The 19285-nt window shown below is 38.6% G+C and overlaps 4 protein-coding genes and 3 pseudogenes across 9 annotated transcripts; 2 read left to right on the top strand and 5 right to left on the bottom strand.

Moving 5' to 3' along the window:
- Positions 1–746: 746 nt before the first annotated feature.
- Positions 747–2804, top strand: LOC147939471 (F-box/LRR-repeat protein 13-like). The gene is given in 7 exon segments (XM_087464393.1): positions 747–1010; positions 1012–1254; positions 1256–1860; positions 1953–2097; positions 2202–2273; positions 2275–2428; positions 2431–2804. Coding segments are annotated over 7 exon segments (1386 nt in total). The 5' UTR covers positions 747–890; the 3' UTR covers positions 2478–2804.
- A 254-nt stretch (positions 2805–3058) lies between these two features.
- Positions 3059–5242, top strand: LOC147939470 (putative FBD-associated F-box protein At1g78730; annotated as a pseudogene). The gene is made up of 4 exons (XR_015565400.1): positions 3059–3199; positions 3384–4379; positions 4490–4630; positions 4727–5242. The product of XR_015565400.1 is annotated as a putative FBD-associated F-box protein At1g78730 (transcript).
- A 130-nt stretch (positions 5243–5372) lies between these two features.
- Positions 5373–7891, bottom strand: LOC109125113 (uncharacterized; annotated as a pseudogene).
- Positions 7892–8120: 229 nt separating this feature from the next.
- Positions 8121–10065, bottom strand: LOC104714138 (protein trichome birefringence-like 42; annotated as a pseudogene).
- An 883-nt stretch (positions 10066–10948) lies between these two features.
- On the bottom strand, positions 10949–13261 carry LOC104714137 (BES1/BZR1 homolog protein 4). The gene is given in 3 exon segments (XM_010431397.3): positions 10949–11193; positions 11196–11856; positions 12597–13261. Coding segments are annotated over 3 exon segments (975 nt in total). The 5' UTR covers positions 12813–13261; the 3' UTR covers positions 10949–11095.
- Positions 13262–14056: 795 nt separating this feature from the next.
- LOC147939469 (N-acylphosphatidylethanolamine synthase-like) lies at positions 14057–16180 on the bottom strand. 5 transcript variants are annotated; one of them, XR_015565074.1, is made up of 6 exons: positions 15942–16076; positions 15407–15710; positions 15158–15288; positions 14907–14992; positions 14683–14823; positions 14057–14518 (listed from the first exon to the last, which is right to left on the bottom strand). XR_015565074.1 is itself a non-coding variant. In XM_087463793.1 (6 exons), the coding sequence occupies exons 2-6, from the start codon at positions 15613–15615 to the stop codon at positions 14228–14230; spliced, it is 855 nt and encodes a 284-aa protein (XP_087319919.1). In that variant the 5' UTR covers positions 15616–15710; positions 15942–16180; the 3' UTR covers positions 14057–14227. The 5 variants fall into 5 exon arrangements, 4 of the variants coding, with proteins under 4 accessions (XP_087319919.1, XP_087319921.1, XP_087319920.1 ...); XM_087463793.1 differs by having other exon boundaries at positions 14683–14820; positions 15942–16180; XM_087463795.1 differs by having other exon boundaries at positions 14683–14820; positions 15427–15710; positions 15942–16133.
- A 127-nt stretch (positions 16181–16307) lies between these two features.
- Positions 16308–19252, bottom strand: LOC147939468 (gamma-glutamyl hydrolase 2-like). The gene is made up of 10 exons (XM_087463792.1): positions 18561–19252; positions 18279–18365; positions 18083–18172; positions 17768–17862; positions 17626–17686; positions 17287–17376; positions 17134–17196; positions 16889–16977; positions 16637–16729; positions 16308–16543 (listed from the first exon to the last, which is right to left on the bottom strand). Exons 1-10 carry the CDS (start codon positions 18906–18908, stop codon positions 16492–16494), a joined length of 1068 nt encoding a protein of 355 aa, XP_087319918.1. The 5' UTR covers positions 18909–19252; the 3' UTR covers positions 16308–16491.
- Positions 19253–19285: the final 33 nt, after the last annotated feature.

The following is a 19285-nucleotide window of genomic DNA, read 5'->3' as shown; positions in this document are numbered from 1 at the left end:
AAAAAAAAATAGTATTCAGAGACACAAAAAAAAATGGTAAATTTGGGGATCATAATGCAAAAAAGAAAAAAAAAAAGAGTTGAAGGAACTTGTACGACCAAAACCCCACATACTCGACTTGTTTCGTACCTACTTGCAGGGATTTAGAAAAACTCCAGGGGAGGAAGCCAGTTAGTATTTAGCCTGGACCGCATTGTAACCTACCATCTCTGGAGTTTGTTGACATAGGAAAGCCAATGGCAGAGGAGGCAACAGAAATGAAACTAATGAGTTTCTCACCAATCCTCAAGAAACTCACACTAGGCTTGGGTAATTTCAGAGGAAAAGAAGAATCTGCTTTCCTCAGGAAACTCCTTACCATTCCAAGACTCTCTAGCTCTTGCCAAGTTTTCATTCGCTGATCCTCATAGTCTTTGGACTTATGTGAAGTCTATGTTTCTTTCTTCTTCTGTGATGGTTTTGAATATTTTGTCTTACTGTTCATGAACAGAAACACATATGACTTTCTTCTTTATCTTGCAAATTTAAGGTTATATAAATTGGGTCCTTCTGTGTCTTTTTCTTTAACAAATATGAGCCCCAAATTTGCAAGACAGAAATCATTTCTTAAAAATAGAAGCCCATTATAAGCCCAACTACCTGAAAAACAACTGCGATTCATACCCAAATGGTGGCGTTTTCTATTCGGGTTTCGTAGGACGGATAATCGAATCGGTTAAAACACGAACCGGGTTTCACACACACAGGTACAAATCTCTCTCTATCGCACATTCTTCGGAAGCCCTCAATTTGAATTTTCGTTCCATTTTGACCTACTCTGTCGGCATCGTTGGTTTCTTAGATTTTCTATAATCCTTTGTTTCAAATTCAAAGGTTAGAGGGAAGATTTCATGGATGGAGCTAGAAGGAAACGTGTTCGAGCCACTGCGAAACGATCGAGAGGTAGAAGAACAAGTGAGGGTGATTTGATAAGCGATTTGCCAGATTCGTTGCTATGTCAGGTACTCTTGAAACCTAACCACTAAGGAGGTCGTTAGGACTAGTGTTTTATCTAGAAGATGGAGTAATCTCTGGAAACACGTACCTGGATTGGACTTGGAGAATCGTGATTTCCCGGACCACAACACATTCGTCAGTTTTGTAGATACCTTTCTTGGCTTCAATTGGGAATCTTGCTTACATAATTTTAAGTTGAACTACGATTGTGATGGGAATTATGAGCCTGAGCCTGAAATTGGTCTTATCAAGCGGTGGGGTCAACACTGTTGTTGATCGAAAAGTAAAACATCTTCATGTTTGGGATGATTCAAACGGGAGTTGGGATGTCATGATGCTTCCAACCATTTACACTTGTGAGAGCTTAGTAAGCTTGACACTCTGTGCACTAACCTTGCCTAGTCCCAAGTATGTTTCTTTACCTTCTCTCAAAGTTATCAGTCTAGTAGTTATGAAGTTCTCTGACGACGCTTTGGCTTTAGAAACGCTCATCTCACGTTGCCCAGTTCTTGAGAGCTTATCTATAGGGAGGAGTTTTGATGATAATATTGAAGTTTTACGAGTGTGTTCTCACTCTCTGTTGAGCTTCACTCATATTGCAGACGGTTCCGAGGATTTGGATGAAGATTTAGTAGTTATAGTTGATGCACCTAGGCTTAAGTTTCTGAAACTCAGTGATGGTCGAGTTGCAAGTTTCATATTAAAAAATCCGAGTTCCCTTGTAAAGGCCGATATCAATACTGAGTTTAACCTGTCTTTTGGAAAGAAGTTCGATCCAGATGATCTACCAAAGAGAATTATGCTTCGGAATTTTCTTGTTGCCATCTCTAATGTCAAAGATTTGATCATTGCATCTAATACTCTTATGGTAACTAACATTTGTTGAATTCCCTGTGTGATTGCTAAATTTCGATCATAAAAGTTATTAATATCACCTTTTTTTTGTTTGCTTGTCGTAGGGTCATTTATGATTACTCAAGATGTGAACCACTACCCTTATTCCGTAACCTATCTTCCATGCGTGTTAAGTTCTACAGTTACACGTGGGAAATGTTGCCAATCTTTCTTGAGAGCTGCCCAAATCTACAATCTCTTGTCATGGTAGAAGGATTGTCTCTGCTGAACCATGAACTTCCTATCTTAAGATGCAAATGGTGAAGGTAATCAATCATATATCGAACTCGGTTAAGTGGTGGTACTTGCAGGGATCTACTAATTATCCGGAGAAGGAGGGAATTGATATCTTGTCTGGACCTCGGCGTGTCCTATCATCATCGTCTCAAGTATGTCAAGATAGAAAGGCCACTGAAAGGAGAGGCGATGGAGATGAAACTAGTGAGTTACATACTTGAGAATTCAACAGGCCTCAAGAAACTGACCCTATGCTTGGATGATTCCATAAAGAAAGAAGAATCTGTCATCTTCAGAGAACTCCTACCATTCCAAGACTCTCTACATCATGCCAAGTTGTCGTTCTTTGATAGTCATAAATAACCAATGAACTTTCTAGGTTGTCTCTGAGTACTTATGTTATTTGTTAGCTTCTGATGACATTGAAGTGTTGTAGTTCATAAAAAGAATCATATTTATGGATCAAATCAGTATCACTCCGTCGTGGCTGGGACATTCTGATTGGTCAAGACTCGAGAGTTAGTGGCTTGTCTTGCAGAAAGCTAAAAAACTTAGGCGAGAGGTGAAGGAAACTGTAAATTTGGGGGTTAAAGTGAAAGAAAAAAACCCGAAGAAACTTTGCACGACCAAAAATATGTACAGCCCATTATAAGCCCAACAGTTAATATAGCCTTTTTCTTATATATTCTACGTCGTTTGATCATTGTTAACCGTAGTGAACCGTGTATTGGGGGGAGAATTTTAATCAATTTTAATGAATAATAGGTCTTGGAGTTGTAAAAGTTTTACAAAAACAATACATGTTCAGAGACGAAAGTAATTGTAAATTTGAGGATCATAATGAAAAAAACAAAGAAAAAAGAGTTAAAGAAGTGTGAGCCCAATTATGTAAGGCCCATAAAAGATTAGCGGATCTCGTCTCTTACTCTCTACGGACGCCTCTGCTAGCTAAATCAACCGAACCACTGGAGTGACACAGGTAGAGAGAGAGAGAGAGAGAGACAAAGCAAGCAAGATACTTTGGCCGGGAAAATTCGACGGCGATTTGTCTCACTGTTTTCATCATCTTCAGGTACTCTCTCTCACTCTCTGTCTCTATTAAATTCAATCGTTTCAAGTTGACATATAACCTTTTGGGAATTTTGGAATTTTTGATAGATTTTCTTTTATTTATAAATTAGATTTTTTAAAGTCTCTCGAAATTAGATTGAAAGGGTTTTTTTTTTTTGTTTTTGTTCGATTTGATTGTTTACTAGGTTAAGTGTACATACATGGATGAAGACGCAGAGAGTAGTACTACTGGTACATGTGTACGTGCGGCCAAACGCTCGGGTAATCTAGATAGGCTGAGCAAATTACCAGATTGTTTGCTATGTCAGATTCTTTTAAAACTTCCCACAAAAGATGTGGTTAAGACTGGTGTGTTATCCAGTAGATGGGGAAATCTCTGGAGATATGTACCTGGTTTGGACTTGAGGTATGGTGACTTCCCGGAGTACAAAGCTTTTATGTGCTTCGTCGATCGCTTTCTTGGTTTTAACAGTGAGTCGTGTCTGCAAAATTTTAAGTTAAACTACCAATACGTAAGGGTAAAGTACGAATGGAAGTGGGATGATCTTGATAATGCTAATGTCGCCCGGTGGATTAACACTGTTGTTAACCGCAAAGTTGAACATCTTCATATTCTAGATGGCAAGTGGTGCGAATATGAAGTGCAGATACCTCCAGCTGTTTACACATGTGATAGCTTGGTATCCCTAAAGCTCTCTGACGTAAGCTTTACTACTCCCAAGTCCGTTTCTTTACCTTCCCTCAAAGTTATGTATCTTGATATGGTTAAGTTTGCCAACGATTGGTCTTTCGAGATGCTGATCTCAGGCTGTCCAGTTCTCGAAAGCTTAACTATAAAGAGGAGTGCTTGTGACAATGTAGATTATTTACGTGTTTGCTCTCAGTCTCTTCTTAGCTTCACCCTTATGGGCCACTGTAACGAGGATATAGATGAAGAAACAAGTAGTTGCAATTGATGCTCCTAAGCTTGAGAATCTCAAGCTTTATTGTCATGAAACTGCAAGTTTTGTTATAAATAACTCGGCATCCCTCGTTAAGACGACCATCGACGTTTTGTTTAACTTGTCTTTCGAAAGGGTAGGTTTGATCCGAATGATCTACCAAAGAGAAATATGATCCGTAACTTTCTCCTCGGGATATCTAGTGTCAAAGAAATGGACATCTCTTCAGATACCCTTGAGGTAACCTCTGTTAAATTCTCTGTACTCATGAGTTTTTAGTATAAGAAACTGTATTACCTAGTCTCAAGTGCGTTACCAAGTTAACTGTGATACTCTTTTTTCTTTTGCAGGTCATCTATAATTACTCAAGATGTGAACGATTACCTTTATTTCGTAACCTATCTTCCTTACATGTTGACTTCGGCGACTACAGGTGGGAAATGTTGCCAGTCTTTCTGGAGAGCTGCCCGAATCTAAAATCTCTCTCATTGGTTAGGATCAATTACTGAAACCAGAAACTTGCTTTTTTATTAATGCAAATACTGAAAGTGTGTCACATACTCAACTTGTTTTCTACCTACTTGCAGGGATTTAGTAAAACTCCAGGGGAGGAGCCAATTAGTATTTTGCTTGGACCGCATTGTAACCTACCATCTCTGGAGTTTGTTGACATAGTAAAGCCAATGGTAGAAGAGGAGGCAACAGAAATGAAACTAATGAGTTACTTTCTAGAGAACTCACCAATCCTCAAGAAACTCACACTACGCTTGGGTAATTTCAGAGGAAAAGAAAATGAATCTGCTTTCCTCAGGAAACTCCTTACCGTTCCAAGACTCTCTAGCTCATGCCAAGTTGTCATTTGCTGATCCTCAATAGTCTTTTGGCAATTAGCAGAAAATAGTTGTCTATGTATCTTTCTTCTTTTGTGATGGTTTTGAATCTTTTGAAGTTTCAGACTAGAAAAAAAAAAGAATCAGGGCCTATTAGGGAACTTCTATAAATCTAGAGACCTATTCTTTTTCGAGAACTTATATAATCATCTCATGCTGCCCTGTTTTCGTGAATTTAAGTGATGATATTGAACTTGTACGTGTTTGTTCTCAGTCTCTGTTGAGGTTCACTCAATTTGTGAACTCTATATCGTAAGATCATAGTTTTTGCATATTCGTGTAATTTAACTTCTTCATGCTCAAATCAATAATATTTCCGACGTTTGAGTAGAAAAAATAACAATAACCAAAAATGTAATAAGATTTTCGTGTAAGAAGACCCAAGGAGTAAAGTTTCTGAAACTCATTACCAATAAAGCTGAAAGATAGTTAGATGAAGTGATTGGCCTTAGTTTCATCTAACTATCTTTCAGCTTTAATAACTTTTAAGCTATACACATGCATGAAAAGTGAGTGAAAACTTCTAGGCTCTACAAAGAGCTTTACAAACCGAAGACACCTAGCTCGCTTGCTTTTTCTTTTTCGAAGGTTTCAAAATATTGATATATGATTGTCACTGCAAGAAGGATTCCAGTGCCGGACCCAATAGCTCCCATTAAGTCAGCCAAGACGGTGAGTGCACCAATGCATAGACCGCCAAAAGCTGCAGCCGTGGGAATGTATCGATTCAGTTGCTTTTGAAGATTTGAGTCTCGGTGACCAGGCATTACCATTTGCTGTTCCTGAAACAAATGTATGAGTTTTTAGTCATGCAAAAGACCAAAGATAAGAATTGTATCAGCAACTTTGCTTAGGACAAGGTTGATCCAACAAACAAACATACTCTTAGTTGTCTGGCGACATCTTTGGCTGATGAACCGGAGACCTCAATCCAGGTTTTAGAGAACAACGCACACGCGCCTAACATGAACACAAGGTAGAACAGAGCGTGGAAAGGATGAGTTGCCATCTCAGCTAAGCTGCAAAACAGAAACACACAAAAAAAATGCAGATGAAGTTAACCAAAAGGTACACAACAGATCAAGAAACGAACCAGAGAACTAAAATTTACCTTGACGGGGCGGTTATGTAGTACGCAATACCACCAACGGGGATAGACTGCCCGCTGTATTCTGACTCCTTCCACATACCGATAAGGTTCACCAAAAAGTTTCCACCAAACTTTCTGTATAATAGCTACAGACAGAAACACATTCACAATGCTTTAAGTTAAGAACTTCAATATATACATTTAGCTCAGAGTAAGGATTTTGTATAAACTGATTGATACCTGAGAGATGAAGTAGATGTTGGAGACAAGAGCTGACTGCAAGATGATAGGCATGTTTGAGGTGTAGAACAACTTGATAGGATAAGAGCCTTGCTGTCCACGATTATTCTTTGATCTCACAGGTAAAACAACACGAAAGCCTTGAAAGTAAACCACAATCAGAAAGACCAAGACTGTGGCTAGCAGATTAGTCACATTCGGGAGGTTCTGTCTGAAAAACGCTTCACGGAGTGCGCTGACTTTATCTCTTCACGGGTGGAACAGAGCAATAGCAGCTCCTTCAAATTGAGCTCCACGTCCACTGTTGATGGTTGTAGGACTGAACGCTTTCCAAATAATGCTCTCACTACAAAAGAGTTTTCATCAACATCAAAATATGGACATTGAGGTTTTAACCGAGAAAGCTTGAGCTAGACGTTAAAGTTAAAACTCACCAGATATTAGTAGCAATGAAAAGGGAAATTCCAGAACCGAGGCCATAACCTTTCTGAAGAAGCTCATCTAAACAAAGGACGATAATGGAAGCAAAACAGAGCTGAACAATGATAAGCATAGCATTCCCAACTCCTAGTTCCCCAACACTACCATACATCCCTGAGAGAACATATGCAACTGCTTGGCCAACCGCTATGAGGAGTCCTAACAGCTTCTGTGCACCGTTCCTATAACCAAAAAAACATAACCCTATTGGTCTCTGAATCTTTAAAGACTTTGATATGAATGAAACACCTATTTAAGGGTACAGTAGACTTACAAGAGTGCACGGTCTTCACGGACATTGTTATCGATTTCTATGATCTTAGAACCAGAAAGAAGCTGTATAACCATTCCGGATGTGACGATTGGTGTGATACCAAGCTCCATAACCGTACCTCGGCTTGAAGCAAGAATGACACGCATCCAATAGAATGGATCCGCGCCTGTAGTGGAATGGATTCCATAAAGTGGCAACTGACTACAGACCAGGAAGATGAAAAAAGAGATGACAGTGTATATGACTTTCTCTCTAAACGGAATCTTTCTTCCAGGCGATTGGACTTCTGGTAAGAATGCAAGGAATGGTCTCACAAGATGAATCACTCTGAAACCTCCTCCTGCCATCTTCTTGTCAAGTGATTTTATCTGTTAGAAACTCTGAAACAAAAAGCAATTAACTAACATCAATAATAGAATAAAGGATTCACTATATAACCTAATAATTCCTAAGCTTCGATCAAAGGAATTCAAAAAAGAAAAAAATAAGGCAAGATTCAACTTCAAAGAAAATATCACAACATGCACCCATATACGAAGTTAGGTATCGAAGTCTAGTAATAGGACAAGAATTAGATACCCTTATCTGATTCCAGAGAACGTACGTTTTCTAATAGAAAATAAAAAGTATAGAAGGAGGAACCTTAGAAAAACAGAAATATAAGTTGGAATCTTGCTGAGAGCTATTGTTAAACTAAAAGATATGGGGGCTATTTATATAACAACAAACAGAGTTCGAAACCTGAACTGATTCCTTTTCCTACTTGGAATTTGCTTGGATTTTTTTTCTCTTGAAACATTTTTTTCTATTACAAAATTGTTCTGATGATTTTAAACTTTTGATTTTTGTTTAATTTAATTATTATATGTAACTAAATTAATTAGTAGGAAAAAAAAAGGAAGTTAATGTTTAAGGGAATTTATTATTTGGGTATGTTATTTTTTTAAAAGCATTAAAATTATATATTTTAAAAAGTTGCTTAATTATCTTCAGATTAATAATATAAATCCAAGCTTTTTTGGTAACAGAAACTTCTGGATCCGTAATTGTATATAATTTTAATTTGACGCCCAAGCAAAACTAGTGGCTGAGAAGAGCCGTATAAAGGAGCTGGTTCCATGCGTCGGGGACTCCGGGGGAGGCACCAATGGCTGCAGTCATTTAAGCGACTGCCTCCACCGGCGTAGATGGAAGGGTGAGCGTCCTTCCTCAGCTCCGTCATAGCCGTCAAATCAAGGAGCTCCACCGGTTTAGCCATCCCTCCGATCACTCTTCTCACTATCGCTTCACCTATGTTAGGTCCGGGGTTATTACTTGGTCCTTTCAGTGGTTCCGTCTCGCCCAAGCAAGTCTTCCCCGGTTTACCCCATTCACTCCCGCTTCAAAAATTAACGAGAAACAAAGAATCGTTAATTAATTAATCAGTTGATTATATAATTACTACTTACTAGAGGAAGATAGATCGAGATTAACTTTAAATGAACGGGAGAGACGCCTTGATAGAAAACCCTAGTTTTTGAAGGATCAATGTTGTGATCAATCCACTTAGCCCAAGTTGTCAATGCAATCTTGAAAGCATCCATTCTATTCATCTCTTTCACTATTTGGTCTCCGTTTGAAAATAGTCCCATCTACCATATATCATCAACAACATCAACATTAATGGATTATATGATACATATGGTGTAGATAAATAAGCTCATGCATGGTTACGTTTTGGCACGCCCTGTGTGAGACCACCAGTGGAATGTGTTAAAGATGGCAACATCTGCTCCCAACCATTGATTCCCCGAACTGATCGAATCTAGTTTCAGAATCAGTCCCCTTGTTTTGTCCGCTACCAAATCTACTAGGAACCCATTTTTCAGGAAATTTACAGATATTCCATATTCCTGTAGTTAATTGTAACACAAATGACAAATCAAAATAAAATTGATCATATATACTTATATAGTCTATTAACCGAAGCCGATAACCGGGAATAAACCATTTGAGGCTAGGTACGTACCGGAATGGTGAAAGTAGAGAGGCGCTTGTTGTTATAGTCGAAGGTATACTTAGCGTTAGGAACGGCCGCGTGAAGCATGCAACTCATAGACACCCCACATATTGTTGCTTAGCGAACCTCCCACAAATAGTATTTTCTTTCCTTTGAATCTCGCTAAGAAATCTTGTCCGTCGAATCTGCCACATCATATCCCCCACGTAAATCTCAGACGTTTTACTTGATTCTGACAAAGTAATTTTGATATATGCATGTATCTTTTTTGGTCAAACTCATAGTAGTGATATGCTAGCTAATCAATTTCCGATGTAAATTCATAAATTTTCGTAGAATATTAATATACGATGATTAAAAGCGTCATAAATTGCTAAATGTACAGTCATAATTACAAAAAAAAAATACTACTATTACATTAAATAAATGTAAGATTTAGCATCACATTTCATTACTACTTGAGATTTTCCACAAATTAATTTCTAGATATGAAATGAATGCGATTCTCGAAGATCATACACAATCTTCATAGTTTCAATTATTTGCTCCTTGACATTGAAGGAGACAATGTAATCATTTAATCGTGATCAAGCGAAAAGAGAAAAAAAATCTTTTAAACATTTTGAAATGTATTGACAGAAGTGAAACTGTGAAAGTGAAAATATCACCTTGGGATATCGCATCCGGAGGGTTGCCATCGGTAATGGAGGTAGTTCCTGTCCGGCCGACCAAGCTTCTGGCAATCCAATCCGATGAATGGACATGTCGATGTTCCATAAAGAGGATTAGAGGTATAGTCATATATCCAACGTCCTTCGTAAATGTTACACTTTGATGTGTTATTGTAACCAGCATTGGTATTATATGCTAGGACATCATAATCTGATAAATCAACAAGAAAAATAAGAAGAATGAGAAAGAGGACCTGATGGAGATTCATTTTTTTTTTTTTTGTAACTACAGCTATAAGAGACGATGTAACATTATTTTTATGTCATCAAATTGTTGTATTTATATAGGTATTAATATATACACGTATTCGAATGCGTGTATGATCTACGTAAATAGTCAAATATCTATGATTTTAGGGGAAAGTAATAAAAACCATTTATAGGATATAAATATATAATCTATATAGTCAAGCAAAAAATCTCTTCTTTTTTGGTCTATAATATAACTCTGATCTAGAGAATAATTTTAGAATATAAAATCGACATTTGAAAAATGCGATAAGATAAATTGAAAAATTATATTACTAGAGAAGAAAATCAGTGTTGTCAAATGTCTGAAAAATTATACTGTATTACTAGGATGAAAGTCAATAATTTTGATAATCACACGTGGCAAAATACTAGTGGATAGCATGTGGCCATCTATCAGTTATACGTACGTGCATTGACCACGACCTAAAGATTTGTTTGTCTTCCATGTGATAATTATTAGCTCATATATGGGATCATGGATGGATACACTTTCGTCATCCACCTTCCTCTGTGAATTACAACTGAAGAAGGACGAAGACGAACAAAATCAACCCCATGTCAGAATATGAAATCTGTGTAGCCGTTATAATTAAACAGAGGCTCCTAGCTCTGTCACCTGCAATGAAGCGCTCAATGTTGACTCATATAATTTGCTTCGTTGACTATGAGTTTCTGACAGTGTTAACATAAACCGTCTGATTGATTATAAACCACTCAAACCGGGGTTTACGTTTGCTATTAAACCGGGAATTAGGTTGGGAAACAATCAACGACAGTTAAAAAGAAGGCAGTGTGATGATCATATGATTCAATCTCAAGAATACAATACTAGGGCGAGAAGATCACGGTCGGGGACAGATAAACGAATATTATATAAGCTGTGTTTCAACTTTGAGCATTACATGGGACGAAGGAGTACAATTGAAATAAAACTGGAGCAACATATCATCAAGAACGGTTTTGGTTCCACCGGTTTTGAAAATGTACAGGTGGGTTGGAGTTACCTGGTGCTTGAGTTTCCAAGAGTGAGTTCGAGATCATCCGAACCACTCTCCTCGTGTATCCTCTCTCCTTCCCATGCTTTCACTAACCCGTTGTGTTACTCCCGAACGCAAACTCTGGAGGAGCCACGGCTTCAGACATTGGAACATCAGCTGTGTGGTCAGCACCAGAAGGAATAGCAGGGGAGCAAGTCCCGCTTTGACCTGGTGTCCACATCCTTGACCCGCCTCCGCATCCAGCAGCAGAAGCTGCTTCTTCTTTGAATCCAAACGGGTTTTGTGAGACGAGGCTAAACGTTGGCGAAGCTGGAACGCTTTGTGCTAGTTGAATCCCTGAGAACCATTCAGAGTCCGGGATGATTTGTCGAGTGGGACTTGGCGGTGTTGAAGAGACAAAGAAGGAGTTGTTGAGCTGTTGCCAATCGGTGTTCATTCTTGGGGTACGAGCAGTAGGAGAGCTTAAAGGAGGGGTAACAGGAGCGCTTATGGATCCCCCAGGGATGTAGAGGTAATTAGGGAGTCTTGATGACGAAGAAGCTGATGAGGATGATGTTGTTGAGAGGTGTTTGAGCCATGGGATGAGTGATTGGCCATCTCCAGAGGTAAGATTAGCAAATGAGGAGGATGCTGGACTCATGAAGTTGGAAGAGGCTGGACTAGGATTATAAGAAGCACACGGACTTGGCTGATAAGAAGAGCAAGGACTAGCTGTTGCTGAACCGCCACCTATCTCCATACGCTCTACAGGTCTACTACATCCCTGAAATAAATAAATAAATAAAGATCACACAAACATGATCAGTTTCAAATATAGCTGAAACAGCCAGTGAGCTTAGGTCTAAGTTTCAAAAAAAACAAATAGTAGTAAATACTCTGTTTCTAAGAATCAATCAGGTCAATGATTCCTGAACCGACAGATTATCATTGGACTCGATAATCGAAAATAAGAGTAAAAAGACTGGAGACATAAAAGCAAAAGTGCCCACTTGCTTTCCCAAAAAAATCTACAGATCAAAAAACGTACACTTTGAACTCTGTGCAAAATTTTACTAGTAATCAGTTTTATTGAGATCTATGCTATGCTACTTTGCTTTTTCTCTTTTTTTATTTTTGTTTGTTTGGTGGGGGATGGTAGCATCATCTGAGAATAGACTGAACCACAAGTGAATCAGTTACACACACATCATGAAACAGAGCAAGAGAGAGACAGAGAGAGAGAGAGAGAAAAGCATCTTCTTTTTTAGAGAAACGCGTAATTAAAAAAAAAAAGAATCCAACATTTGACTAAAACAAACGCTCCTCTATCACGCTAGCTAACCTACGCACATCACATGAGGTATCATCATGAAACACGTTAGCAATCCGGCCACCGGAAAAGACACCGGCGCATGTTAGAATGTTCATGTGTATCCAAATTTTTAAAATTTTTCAAGTTTCTTCAAAAGCATAAAGATGAAAACAAAAAAAAATGAGATCCGGATTGGAGAAAAAAAAACGAACCTTGCGGTAAGTGGTGCCATCAGGCTCGACGATCCAACCAGCTTCGTTGCAGAGTGCTTTAAGAACTTCGTTGTTATCGCAATGCTTAGGAAGCTCGTAGTTACCGTACATTCTCAATCCGGTGAAGATCTTAGCTGCGATTGCTCTCCGTCGTCTCTCTCTCCTCTTGTTGTTTTCTCTCTCTCTCCATGTCGGCATTCTCGTCCCCGACGTCATCTTCTTCTTCCTCTGTTTCTTTAATGATTCAGATCAAAGAGACAATTCGCAGCGAAACTTAAACTTATTCAACCTCAGAATCTTCGATCTGCGTGCACCAAGAACACTTCCCAATCTCCGATCAGCTTAAGATTAGATATGCAACTTGGCTTCTCCGTCGGAGATTATAATGCTCTCACCGACGGCGAGAATCTTGACGGAAGTAAAACACTTGGAAATAGTTGCAGTAACTTTGTAAGCTTCACCTTCTTCAAATTGAGAGTACTTGAGAGAAAGAAAACACAGGTGGATTCAGATGAAAGCGGCGGATCAAGATGATCGGAGAATTCGATAAAGATGAGTTTTCAGTTGATCGCAGGACGGAGAAAGAAAAAAAAAACCCGGGAATAGAAGAAGAAGATGAAGAGAGCTTTAAGCTAATCATGAACTCTCTCTCTCTCTCTCTCTCGTGCCAGAGAAGAGAAGAGAAGAGAAGAGGAGAGTTTATTTTACTTTCATAGTGAAAATAATTTTTTGTACCATCTTTACCCAAGATTTGACCCTATATTTACGAAAATTACCACTACATGAGGTCACGCATGTCCTCCGGACCTAGCACGTGGGAGCTTCTACTATACCCTTCGATTCGGCCTTTATTTACAAGTTTTGCCACACATCCGAGCTCCATTACCACGTGCAAGAGGTAGCGTTTACCCTTAAAACGTGATCGGATTAACGAGAATGCCACGAGACCGTTTTAGCTGACCTTTTTTTGGGAAGTTTCGTTTTCACGTGATGGTGCGTCCCCGGCGTGACCCTGTAGGACCCATTAACTGTTTTTTTTTATCGCGTAGGCACCACTCGCCGCTCCGGTGGCTCGATTTGGCTCACGTGGCCGCCGCGTCTGTTTTGCCACCCACGTTGTCTCTCTTCTTCTTAATCAGAAGAACCTTCTCTCTCTCTCTGTTCAAACTGGTCGTTTTAATGCTTGCTGTTTCTTTCCAACATCATTACCATTTTAGCAGAAGTGAAGACAGAACAGAACTGGCCAGATCATCGGCGTTACAGACATCACACTAATAACGGTCTTTTACATTATTAAAAACAACATACTATATATATTTTATATTAGTATTGAGATTTCAAAGTATCATTCGATTATTGTAGGCTAGCTTTTTCGGTTTTCACTTAATTTTTATTATACTGATTAGACACATTTCAACATACATTATTGCGGGGTTGCTATATATCCGAAACGGTAAAAATTTAAAAATGCAAGTTCTCTAGTTTTCGTACTGAAATAATTTGTAAAATATTTCTCAGAAAATTAAATTAAGCTAATAAGTAAATAACTGATTTACCACTGCGGTCAGCGGATCTAAACCGGAACTTTAAAATTGTGAACCGGATTCTGAGATGAATTTTCCCGGCGGAAGTCACAACCGCTTAGATAAGAGCCTCAAGGTTTCCAAGGAGGATTGAATCTTCTCGGAAAGAGCTACGTAGAGGCATCTCTGAGCAGTTTCGTCTAGCTCCTGGCCAGCAGAAGTGAGGATAGGCCATTTTGATTCTTGAAGAGGAGCAGTTACATGGCGGGAGTCCAAGACAGCAGTCTCAACCATCATGGGAACATTAAACTCAATTGGTTCGCCAACCACAACTTTAAGGTTTTTGTTGCACAGCGGTACCAGCGGTCTTCTACCATTCAAGTAGTTCTCCGGCATCATCTAAGTGGTTACAACAATGTAGGTAAGTACCATGGAATGAAAACATATTACTATCAAAAATCAAATTCGAATTTTGGAATTTGGATGCATAGTTCATGGTTTAGCTACAGAAGTTTGAACGATTATTAAGTTAAGCAGACTTAGATGGGACATGGATGAGTTACCTCCTCAAAACCACGGTGAATTATTGGCAAGACGATTGGGGTAACTGGACAGCGGGCGATGAGGCTTGCAGTTCCCCATTTTAGTCGTCTAATAGGAACATCTTCTTGAAACACCTTTCCCTCTGGGAAGGTATGCAGCTACTAGTCATGGTGATTAGTACCCAACGGTTAGAGGTCAGAAAAGCCCAGAAAGAAGGAATGTTTAAATGTGCAAGATAAACTACCCAAGATCCATCTTTTAATCGCTGGAGAGATTCATTCATGTGTTCTTGGTAGATTCCACCATCTCTAGTTATAGGTATACATTTTCCTGCTCAGAAGAAATCATTAACATTCATCATGAGGAAGTCCTATTTTGGTAAGAAGGTAAACCACCAAATCGACTAACAAAACTCCAAGTAGGGAAATCATACAAAACACTGATTACACAGTCTTTCACCTAAGAAGAAACCAAGAAAGAAAAAATATGACATACCAGTGCGGAAAATGTAGGAGAAGATAGGGTTCCTGAAACATATGTCCTCTGCAGCAAGAACCCAGCGAGCCAATTCTGGATCAAGGGAAAGGAGACCCTTGAACGCACCCCACATTACTGGATCATCCAAACTGATTACAAAAAAAGAATGATAATAAATCAACATCAAAAATACAAGTGAGTGTAAGTAAAGAGATTATGACAACAAGAAAAGATTATGTTTTTTTAAAGGTTCTAAAATTAACTAACGTCGACATGTGATTACTAACAGTGATGAGAGGAACACCAGGTGGTCTTGACCGGACAAGATTCATAAGAGTCTCAGCATTGTGAACTGAGCTTTTGTTGCAAAGATTTGCTACTGCTCTTGCAAACGCACTAACAGCCATTATCACAGTTTTCCTTGGAAGTCCTCCCAAATGATCAGATCTTGCAGCCCATTCCATTATCCTCCCCATTTATACCTCTTCCCACGAAATCAAGAAAGCTTCAGAGTTGTCTCCCTTCAACAGATCATAATAGAAGCTCAAGCTACTTGCATACAAGGCCGGTTCTGAAGTGCAAACCGGAAATTAGTATTACAACCGACAAAATTCGATGCAACGATACATAACTAGAGTTCGTTTACTAAGCATAAGTCTCTGAATAAGTAATCTCGACTAATCTAGTAAAGTTTTAACAATCAAACGGAACAATTAGGGATTTATCAATCTCTTTACTTAATATCTCCTAAAACGATCTACATTGAAACCCAAACAACACTTAGAGAAGGAAGAACACTTACGATTGGAATCGAAACCAGAAGATTGGCGTCAGAGGGAAATCGATGAAGCTTGCTTGAGAGGATTCATCCAGAGAGAGAGAGAGAGAGAGAGTGCAAAGACAGGACGAACAATTGAATGTGGTTGGTTTAACTCGGTACGGTTAGATAGGGACACCGATTTAAGGGATGAACCAGGATTATTATTGGCAGGTCAGAGTTCCCACTTCCCATTGTCGTCGGTTGGCGAACTGTAAACAGTCAAATTGTTATCAGCCCATTATGCTTAATTGGGCTTTTATTTAGCCCAACTCATACTATTATTGAAGTCCTTCTTTCGTATAAAAAGACTAATTTCTTCTATCTTTATAATGAACAGAACACAGATTATTTATCTTATTAACACTAAGTTAAACATAAATCAAAGACTTTCATGTTTTATACAAAAGCGTACATTGTTTGATTTTTTTATTTCTTTTGACTATAGAAGGGCAAGCGTACAAATTGCACTGGTTTAAAACACAAATTGCACTGGTTTTCCCTGAACAAAACACACGAGAAGGCGACGTTGTTCTCAGAAAAGAGATCGTTCTTGTGTGAAAATGTAAACCTCGTCGTAACCTCTCCTGCAAAATCCACCATATTAGATGATCCCAAAAATCGTTAAACATACAGTAGAAGAGAAAAATTATGTAAAGATTGTCCGAGTGGCTTTTTACCCTTCATATCCACAGTAAGTAGGGGTGTAGTTATAAATGAGATTGCTCAGCACTTTCTCAGAAGATGGTCTGTTCTGTGACTTCCTTGCTTCACTGCACATCACATTCAAAAAAACTAAATCCATCAGAATCCATTACATGAATACTTATTTATATTGATTCTAATGCCAACTACTTTCCTAATATAGCAATCAGAGTTGCTGCAGCACTCTCTTATCAGTTCTTAACAAACCTTGAAATAAAAGAACAAACCTGACTAAATAATTTGCAACGTGCTGAGTCACCTGGATCGCGTCCTCAGAGTGTGGAATGGTGGATAACCCCCACTCGAATGCATTTTTCTGCCAGAGTATTGTAGGGAACTTTTATGTTATATAAGCTGTATGTACAAATAAATATACCATAATTTATAGAATAACGCAATGAACAACAGTGATAACTAAGCCTAGCCGCAAAAGGACTAAATGAGAGACGTAAGTTAACTAGTGAGTATGTACCTCCGGATGCCACTGGAATCCCGTCACTGGATATTGTTTTGATTTAACTGTTGAAACATATATCTGGAAATATATATATAAAGTAGATTGGTTTTATGAGGTTAGATTTTAGAATAAATTAAATATGTATGGTTATTAAGATCATCACAATACCTTGTTGTGGGTATCACTGCATGTTGTGACGATGTTAAAGAAATTAGACAGAGCAACAGTGCCTTCAAAGCTGTCTGGTGATATACCAAACTGGAATATCATGATAATTTGTACTAGTATCAGCAAGCAGATAGAAAGAAGATATTAACTATTCAAGAACAAGAAAGTAGAAAATGGCAAGAAAAATTGCACAAGTGTAGCGGTAAACAAAACTAATAAGTTGCTAACAGTGATCAACTCATTTATTAATGTCAAACTGCTCTCTATAGAGAATGTATAAGCATATTAAACAACAAAAATAGTGACAACTATATTCCATTAGAGGTTGGAAATACTAACCTGATGGTTCTGCATAACCAAACAGTCGGTACTAAGCTTGTTAAACAAATCTGGAGGAAATCTGCAATATGTGAAACATTACAAAATTATAAATTGAATATTTTGCAAAACATATATACACATATCATGAAGCTGAATGCACCTTTGGAATACGGTTCCTTCGATATTAACATTTTCAATGAACTGAAGACTTGATGCACAATTTCTTGCATCAACTTTTTTAAAGATGTCTCTGTTCTGTTACAAAAGCCAAGGATTATAGACTTTGAATGGAGTTTGCAGATTCTCAAACTGTACTACATACATACTATAGTATATTCTCAGCTCAAAACTCATGATGGGAATAGCTAATAAAGGTTCTCTGCTTGCCTTATACTAATTCCACATTCTAATATTCAGCTACATTTATTCATTGACCGAAAAAAGTTGCCAAAAGAAGTAAAAACAAAGGATTTACCTGACTAATGATCATTGTCAAGAGCTCAAAGCCGAGGCAAATAGCATATAATGGAAAATGCTCACCAGCATCATTTCTTTCCAAAACTTTCTGAGAGGATCGATCATAGAGAGATATCAATAAAGATCATTTTATTGGAATTCTATATGTCACAACACCCAAATAAATTGAAACCAATCGTAGAGCTTCTTCTTACATGGAAGATTTTCTTGACGATTTCAAAATACAATCCTTCTTTAGCCCAACCACCAGTGAGTATCACACCGTTGACCAACTCTAGCTTCTGCAGTAATCCAAGATGATTTTAGAAAAATAATATCAGGAAGAAGCAATCCAATTCTTAAGCCATAACAACAACACCTTAAAACCTAATTAATTTGATATTTTTTCCTTATATCAATGATGAAAAATTAAACGCAGCCAAAAAGGAAACTTGTAAAGATTAGAGAAACGGCTGAGCTAATAATATAAGAGTAACCTGGAAGAGAAGCTCCTCGGGCTCGTTATATATGAGGGGGATAACGCGTGCTCCACCAGCTTCAGCAAATTTCACATACGACGACGTAATGTACGACGCGTTCGTAGCATTGTTCAATCGACCCGACGCGCCGTCGCCAGGATGGCTCAGAATCCCGATAACCGGCCTGTAGTTGAGGTTCGGATCCGGCGCGGAGCATACCACAGGAGGACTCCGACGCGAATCGTCGAGTCCGGTTTGACTAGGGAGGAAAATCGCCGCAGGCGACTCGGTCGCTTTGGCCATTACGGTGATATCATTGAACATGGATAGTACCACCACCAGTACTAACCAGACGTAGCTCCACATCTCAGAGAGGATGATGAAACGCGAGATGTGAAATCTAATACCACAGGACAAGAGTTTATCTTGAAAGGATCGTCTCAGCTCCTCTCTCTAGCTAGTCTCTCCTCTGCCCAAGCCACTTTTTTCAAATCGAGAAACCTAATATCCACCGTCCACGTGTTATGGATTTAACGGTTAATCACTCTCTCGTATCGGCGTCACTTCATGGGCCCATTTGTCCTCATGCGTGTCCCATTTTTAATTGCCCAATAGTATTGGTCGCCAAGCTAACATCGAAGAATAGGAACGGTAAGAAGAAGTAACATCCCCACACCCCCATACCAATGGTGGATTGGTCACGATTTATCTTTTTGTTTTTTTCCATATCATATCATATCAAT

This window comes from Camelina sativa, chromosome 9 (assembly GCF_030686135.1).
Source record: "Camelina sativa cultivar CO46 ecotype springtype chromosome 9, ASM3068613v1".
NCBI lineage: Eukaryota > Viridiplantae > Streptophyta > Magnoliopsida > Brassicales > Brassicaceae > Camelina > Camelina sativa.
This window is presented reverse-complemented; position numbering and strand designations above follow the sequence as displayed.